Below are 8,863 nucleotides of genomic sequence, written 5' to 3' on the forward strand. Positions count from 1 at the left end.
CGGACAAACTATTCATTATTACGTTTTCACCTCAAGTCAATTTCATGTGTGTACATCAGGAATAATTGATAAAATGTTCAGCGTTGCACATGGGCATCTGGAATTGCTGCCACAGAGAAAATGCATCTGTTTCTTGCGGTGTCAATTTCAGAAGGACAATCTCACAAAAATAAAACGAGAAAAAGGGAAAAAGCATATTGCGGAGAAATGCCCGTCAAGTAATCATAACTTTAATATGGATTTTCTGAAACAGGACATATCTAATAGTGAACTTTATTTATTAGTAAACTTGCATCAAAATTTAAACTGAAGGCTGAATTTTTAAATAATAAAAACTGGTACAGTCTATTTGTTAAAAATATCATTACTGCATATTGTGTTAGAGTAGAGACGCAAAATTAAAAGCCAACTTAGATATAGATTTGAACAATGAAATACAAATATGTAGTACTCTGCCTTACCCAGATGAAGTGGAAATACAGCCACTACAGAACAGGGGGAAACACTATTATATTCACAGAAAGTGCCAAATCCATGTATATCTGCAACTTAACCTAATTAAAAAGCAGGAAAATACCTTCTTGATATGTAATTAAAAAATGTTGGAAGTACACATGGTAATAAAAAGGAAAAGGTGCGAAAAGGAAGACAAGAAAGGGGGAAAGGCAAAACTGATTTATACAACTGATGATACTCGTTGAATATGTGAAAAAATATAAAAGGAAGCAGATAACTGGATATGTTTTGATGCTTGCACAATTGGAGGGAGATGATAAATGGGTTCAGATACATAATGTGCATTGAATTCTCATAGTCTATGAGTCATATATTTGTTTCATTTTAATAAAGCACTGAACAAGTGCAAGTGTTTGATACTGTATAAGTGCCGGTGCGCGCTACGAACCAGTGTTCGGTTAGGAGCAACTGCTCTGCGCACTGTACAAGTGCCATTGCGCTGCGTTGACAACTTCGCGGATGGTCGCCGTTGGTTGCTCAAGGGATAAATCCAGGTGCTAGTGTGCTGACAGGTAGTGAGCGTGTGGTTTGAGGTATTGTTCTGTATTTTCCTTGTCAATTACCAATCATAGTGTACATATTATTAATTCAGCATAAATTAGGTAGTGTTCACCTACACCGGAGCTGACGTATTGGTAATTTACTTAGAGTTCGACAAGTGCCGTATGCTACTCCACGTGTATTCACTGGCCACGTGCTACACCTATAATGTATTATGACCCAGACTATCCTTCATCACACTAAGATACACTACCTTTCCTGCACAATCGTGTATCTTTACTCCATCATAACTATTTGGTGCAGGATTTTATTATGAAGGGACGGCGGACGAAGTCATTTGTCACAACAGTGAAGGTTCATAACCACGTATATGATGACACCAAGCTAAATTTAGCAACTGGTGCTTTATATGTCATATTATGGTGTTTTTAGGGTTGTCGTTACAACACAAAGGACGTCGTAACAGGTTACATCCATCTGAAGTTATAATTGAACAAGTGTAATATGGAGTGACATAGTTTTCATTCCAAACTGGGATACACGAAAAGTAAAATTAACAAGAAGCAAAAAATACCTGTAACGGATGTGAATACAATAAAGAAAAATATACAAGGTAAGTGAACAAATTGATCAATGTTTAAATTCATCATCATACAGTGTTAGTCACTAAAATATGCTCTTTGCACTTCACGATATTGATAAAACTTAATGATAGCGTGTATATTAGGAGGTTTTGTTATGTCCGAACAGGACGGCGGTATCGACAGACCATGCTGACACATGCTACTTTTTATCGGATAACATTACGCGCAGGACGTGACTTACATACAAAACGGTACAATTCCGGATAGGGTGATTAGTGCTAGGAACTGACCTATGAAGATACAGAACAGGTTTGTCATAAATCATTTGTTGAATTATATTATCATTAATAGTTAAACGCATATCAATGATGTTGAATATCTGATAATAAAACAATGTCAATATCATGTTTGAATGTAGATCCCGTTAAATATCATATATATTTCAGATATATGACAGAATGAATTTCACAAGTGCTAACTTCATCACTCATATGACAAATATATCTATATATTTTCAACTCGAAGAACAACATATATCTATATTCTAATAATTCATTTGTTGAAATGTATTTTTATTAGTATGATAACGCTTACCAAGGATGATAAACAACGAGATAAAAATAAACATTAAATCCTATTAATATTATCAACAATATACATGCTTGCATGACATTTGAAATGATTGATGTCCATAATTCCAGGCGATAGGTGCTCTACAAGTTTACTTCCTTTGTTTTTCAGCTAAGCCATGAGGAATGAGGAACGTGTGCGTAATTTTCAAAATGTCGAAAAAAATTAAAGGAAATGTAATTTGAAGGCTAGGACTTAGTTAGATATGCTCATTGCCTACATATTTCGATGGAGGACGAAACACTAAGATACACCACCTTTGCTGCTTTTCCACAATCGTGTCCCATTACTCCATCACAACTATCTGGGGCAGGATTTCATTATGAAGGGACGGCGGACGAAGTCATTTGTCACAACTGTGGATTTAAGTACATGAACTGGCAAACGGGAGATAATCCGCTTGTGTTACATCAACAACAGTCACCATCATGCCATGTAGTCTGTAATCAAGTAGAAAACCAGAATTTTGAAGAAATAAGTCACCAGCATCACGAAAATGACAGAAACACCCATACCAATATAAGATCGCTGCAACAGGGGATTGGACAGTCCGAAGCAAGACCACGTTTCCCTTACTTCGAGTCTTTTTCAGCACGTCTGCAGTCGTTCAATCAATGGCAACACACTACCTGGAGCAGCATTAGTCTTAATGTGTTTGCAAATGCTGGATTATTTTATGAAGGTGCGTTTTATCCTGCTGATAAAATAGTTCATATTTACACATTTAAGAAATTCGGTGTTACATTGTAGAAAGTTCAGCATATCATATTTATTATCTTTATCTTAATGTTATGTATCTTATTGTCGAAATTCTGAAATTATTTCCGATAAATCCATCGCAGTAACTTTTTCAATGCTAACAATGCCATCTATAAAAAAATAATCAGAGAAGTAATTTCACATCAAGATGACTCTCATATCACGTCTCGGTTAAGGTTTAACAAATGGGCTATGCTTTTATTAAAAAAATAACGTAGATCTGCACAATATTCTGATATCTATTTGTAGTTACTGTTGTTGACATAGCCCACAATGTGCATGTCAAATGTTTTTTATATACTTCTTTTTTATAGTTATCGATACGACAATTTTTGATATAAGTGTTCCTCTCTTTCATATTTGTTAAGACCAATTTAGATTTTCATACCTTTGGTTTTTATATGTAGGCCATCTGCATATAACTGAAGATTTAGGTCAGTCAAAACAACGTAAAGATTAATTCCCGGTTTCGATATACTGTGGCTATTGTTAAAAAGTATTGGTTTTTACGTTAAAATTACGTATTTGCGATGACAATTAGCGATTGGTAATATCAATTTTCTTTTAAAAACAACATAAAAGTGTTGTCCTAAATATGTGTGCATTAATTTTCAGGGAACTACGATATTGTGACGTGCTTCTATTGCGGGGGAAGACTAGGTCATTGGGATCGAGGCGATGACCCTTTTTTCAAGCATGCTTGCTATTATCCAGCATGCCCGTATGTTCGACAGTCTAAAGATTATCGATTTAAGATTGGATTTCAGTCAGAAAACTTGAGAAAAGATTATGAACAGGTAACCTTATGTGTGAGGTTTCAAACTCATCTGAATAGTTTAGAGATTATTCACGATAGTGCGGGGTCAGTCTTCTATTAATCGATCTGTCTATTTATAGTCAGTCGGCCATTCCACTGTCTTCCCATTCATGACCAGTGGGTACATTTATCTAGTATCCCTTTTATATATCAAACGGTTAAAACATGACGTTATATCTAAAAACTCAATGCTAAAATGATCAAAGGTTTGATTGTTTTGATGTCAAGGTCACGTGAACATTAAAAAAGGAATTAAAACGATGAACACGTAATACAGCTGTGTAGATGACAGTTATTCAAATGAAAGTCCGTGAACCTCAAAGATTATGGAGACAAATGTGTTCAATCAATTTATGAACGAGTAAAGTGTCGATGCTGAGTAGTCGGGTAGGCAGTGAAAACGCACTCACCATTCAACAAAATGTTTGGGATTCAATTACGTGAAGGGACGTGAAAATGTATGGGGTCACATGCTCGACCACGTAAATGAGTGATTTTCTTACACGATTACGCTTACGTTTGTCTAAAGTCTATGTACCTGGTTACACAATCAATAGCACCATTCAGTTTGTTATCTCCTGCTATTCTGTATTTCGCAATTTTGTCAATTACACAAATTCATTAAATAAATGGCAATTACTCTAAGATAATATGACCTTTATTGTTCAGCCTCTAAAATGTTCTCCATATCCTGCACTACCGTCCTTTATATACACTTCATATACTCTATCCATTGTTAATCCTTCAACACATGATAACTAAACAACCAGACGATTAACTCTAAAGGAAGAAAACAGGACTTTATTGGTTCAAGAAAGATCGGATCTAACGTCTTAGTAGTGAGCTATAACGTTCGGTGATAATCGTATTTTTTCTTTTGATAACTTTCACATTGTCCATTTCATCACAATTTGTACTACAATTAATACAGTTGAATTATTGATATTTAACAGTCATCAAGTGGTCCAATTGGCGGGAATATACCTGAAAATATCGAAGAACTGTTTCAGCACGCAGCTGTACAAGCTGTCAGAACTTGTCAGAACAACGAAATGATATTGAAAGGCGTTGAGCGACTAAGATCCAAGGGAGAAGGTACAATCAAAATTTGACACACAAAAAAGTACTGAATATGTAGTAACTTTATTGTAAACACAAGATTGAGTGGATGGCTATTTAAACATTTTGAATAAATTTCTGTATGCTGTCATCAGAGAGAGGTCGTCTAATCTGGATGGAACATAGCGCTCAAATTATTGTTAATGGTTCTAATGACAGTCCATCCAAACTACAAATTACAAAATGTTTTGCGCAGAAATCATAAAAGAAACTTTACATTGTGAAAATTATATTCTTCTCGGTCCTTTATGCAACATTCTTGTCTTCATTTCCACTTCCTGATGCCAATTTATTGATGGTTTAATATTTTGTCTTTTGGTGACAGTGCAGCCATTAGTCACGTTAATGTTTCAATCTGGTTATATCAACTATAATCACCCGTTCGTTGTGGCTAATAGCGTGTTAATCATTTGGTTTCATATTACTACTCTGCTGATATTTTAACGCAGAAAGTTAAATACCAGCTTTTCGACTTTATTTTCCTGGTTTGCTAAGGTATGAATATTTGTATAGCAATGTATTTCTTTCATTCGGTCAATATGGTTATGAAAGAAATCAATTCAAAAAGAACTTTATATTTCTTGTTTGCTGGCTCCAACCAACAAGATTAAGATTGTTTTTATAAAATAGTTCTATACAAAGCTACTGAATCTCATCTAGAACATTTTTATATTGTTTTCATATCCTCTGTTCCGAAACTCATTTTTCTCGATATATCCTAATTAAGTATTTCATGTGTTATAATGTTGTGTTCATGTTATCTGTATAACGTTATTTTTATTGTTCATTGACATCATCATACAAATTTCAGTGATTTTTTTTATGAACAAGTTATTGCATATTTTGCCCTCATTTATTAATTTTTATTAAAAAAAAATTCAACCAATCAAATACCTACCATTTACGTTTAATTACATTCTTAAATACAATACATTCTTATCTTCGTTATAGCGCACTTTAATGCTTCAAATTTAATGCAATGCATACTGGATATAGAAGACGAAGAACAGGAAGCAAAACAGAAAAAGGAGGATGACGAAAAGAAAAGATTAGGTTTGTATCATATTGAAGAACTTAGGAAGAATTGGTTTCTTTTCGGAAAATAATGAAAAAACCCAATCTAAGCAAATGAAATTGACCATAGCAACCGCGGAACCTTTGCAGCTATTGACAGGTCAATACCCAACACATTTTGATGAATAGCTGATGCATTATGCACACTGAAAGTAGAATATTATGACCGGCTAATAATATATGCACAAGTGTGTTACATACAATATGTTTTCCGTATGTCACAGGGTAAATTGGAGTAAGTGTCCGTAACGTCCTGTTTAATCTGTATTCGTTACTGTCAGTGTATTTACGTGTATGTCCTTATTTGGTGTTACCTGTTAGGTAGTGTCAGTGTCTGTCCTTATATGGTGTTGTCTTGAGACGTGTACATGTCCAGGTGTGACAGGTGAGGAAGTCGTGCAAGAGTGAGTGTGTAGAGTAATAAAACTAGGGATACCCCTGGGTGCTAGGCAGAATCACAGACTAGCCACGTCGCTCTGGACGTCCTCGGGAGTCCAGGCGCCACATATAGCACAGTTAAGTGACTGACACGACCCGACGGTCGGTGTAGTGATGTGATGGAAATCCGAAATCAGGGATATTAATAAAATAAAACGTTCAACACACAACGAATTCGAGTTGATGGTGTGACACATAGAATATACAACAAAATACTTGTGCATAATCGAATTAGCTGCTGCTTGACAGAAAAAGCTAAACGCATTTTTAGCCTGATCCGAAGCCTTTATCAAAAGCAACATTTAAAATTCATTGTAAAAATGCAATTGCTCTTATTCTGGTTGACTTTGAACAAAAGGTTTTAAACGTACATATAATCTAGTATATAAAGGTCTTCATGAAATAACTTTCCTCTCTCACATCGGTCGTTTCTCATCTTCTTTCATCTAAAATATAACAAAAATAAAAAGAAAATTATATATATTAGCTTCATCTTAAAAAATACTCCTACATATGTTCATACATACTTTTTCTTTAAATTCACATATTCTGCTCCAAACCCACCTTGATTTCCCTTACATTTTGAAGGCATTTAGAAGAAACATCAAGAAGTGGAATTTTTTTTATTTTGCCCGAATCATTATGATCGCCTTTCCATTTATTATAACATCTTATCAACATATATTGCTGTTTTATTTGTAGAAGACGAAAATGAAGAACTCCGATTTTCTAGGTTATGCAAAGTATGCCTAGCGAATGACTTCAACACAGTTTTCTTACCTTGTTGCCATTTGTGTTGCTGTGCAGAATGTGCAAGTAACTTTCAGATATGTCCTATTTGTCGTCAAAACATAACGACTGTAGTCAAAGTATTTATATCGTGAAGTAAGACTTGTGTACATGGGAGGTGAAGGTCACAGTGAACCTGACAAGAAGTGTGTTTTGGTCTCTCCAGATACAAATCCAAAATACACTGGAATTACTGGAGTATCCCTGATGAAACTGGTCACAGCTATTCTATACCTGATATAGGATGTTACTGTAGTGTTGGCGAAGAGAACTTATTCTGAAAAACAAGTTATTTGACCAAAAAACATCTGAGGTCTGACAGAAGCTCACCGTGGTTGAGTGACCACAGTGCTGACCACTATCAGCCATACACCTGGGACTTACCTGTATTGTGTTCTCACACATAGTTATATATATAGTCATACAGAAGCACTATAACTGAGCAGCCTGTGTCTTCACTGATTTGTAAACATGGCTTCTACAAGGAGTTCAAGTGCAAGTAATAGCAAAGGATATGCGAAAGCTTCTCAAAGTTATTCTGGAAGATGTATCCAAAAGGTCGACAAATGATGAAAAACTGGATAATATTTTTGAAATTGTCTCCACTCTTCAACATGAGATCAATATGCAAATGAAAGTCCTTCGAGAGGAAATGTAAACAGAAAACCGAGAACTAGTTGAAAGACTTGAGGGACGTATTTTTGACTTGGAGGAGCAGAACTCGAAACTAACACGTACAGTTGAAACTCTGGAACAAAAAGTGGCAGATTTAGAGGAGAAACAGCACGAAATGGTCAATAAACAAAATGACTTGGAACAGCACGGCAGAAAAAACTCAATTCGAATATTTGGCATAGAGGATAACAACAAGTTCGAATCTGCAGAAGAATGTGTCAACAAAATTGTAAAGTTTGTGAGGGACAAGTTGAAAGTAAACATCAGTGAGGCAGATATTGACATTGCCCACAGATTGGACCCTTACCATAAAGACAAGTCTAGGAGTGTGATATGTAAATTCACTCATCGTAGAAAAAAAAAGTGATCAAGACCAGAAAAGCACTTAGAGGATCAGGATGTGTTATAACTGAGTATCTTACTCGAGCCAATCAAAAAAACTGAAAGAGGTTTTCCATCTTGGGTGTGTTGAAAAGACTTGGAGTACAGATGGCAAGCTATTCGCACTGTTGAAAATGGTAAAAAAAGGAGAATCCTGAATGACACTCAGCTGTGTGACAAGTTTTTGCTGAATGACAATAACTTTATATACTGATATATGTTTCAACCTGAAACAAGGATGTGATACACATGTCTGCATCTGTGAAAATCAGTAACATTTATATGTACAAAATTAATTTCAGTAAGAAAACAAATATATAAACATTTAGTGTAGTACATGTAGATTGGACAGATATAGAATGACATGTGACACCAATATATATCACAATTATAAAATAGGGCCTGTATCATATTTTGTTTGTTTACTTTTATGTGTTGTTACCAGGTTTCTGATTATAAACCTTGTTTTTTGTTTTCAAAGCATATGTTTAACAAAAAAAAGTGTTGTATATCAGATAAGCTCCATAAATATTGATACCGATATTGTGCAGCATACTCAATAACAAATATAAAAATATAC

At 34.9% G+C, this 8,863-nt stretch overlaps 1 protein-coding gene across 1 annotated transcript; it reads left to right on the plus strand.

Moving 5' to 3' along the window:
• Positions 1-1,553: 1,553 nt before the first annotated feature.
• LOC132545492 (E3 ubiquitin-protein ligase XIAP-like) lies at positions 1,554-7,362 on the plus strand. The gene is made up of 6 exons (XM_060209174.1): positions 1,554-1,630; positions 2,343-2,913; positions 3,606-3,787; positions 4,761-4,902; positions 5,878-5,979; positions 7,141-7,362. Exons 2-6 carry the CDS (start codon positions 2,460-2,462, stop codon positions 7,320-7,322), a joined length of 1,062 nt encoding a protein of 353 aa, XP_060065157.1. The 5' UTR covers positions 1,554-1,630; positions 2,343-2,459; the 3' UTR covers positions 7,323-7,362.
• The last annotated feature ends 1,501 nt before the right edge of the window (positions 7,363-8,863 follow it).

This window comes from Ylistrum balloti, unplaced genomic scaffold, assembly GCF_031769215.1.
Source record: "Ylistrum balloti isolate Yb309-2 unplaced genomic scaffold, AGI_CSIRO_Ybal_v1 Utg369850, whole genome shotgun sequence".
Classification (NCBI taxonomy): Eukaryota; Metazoa; Mollusca; class Bivalvia; order Pectinida; family Pectinidae; genus Ylistrum; species Ylistrum balloti.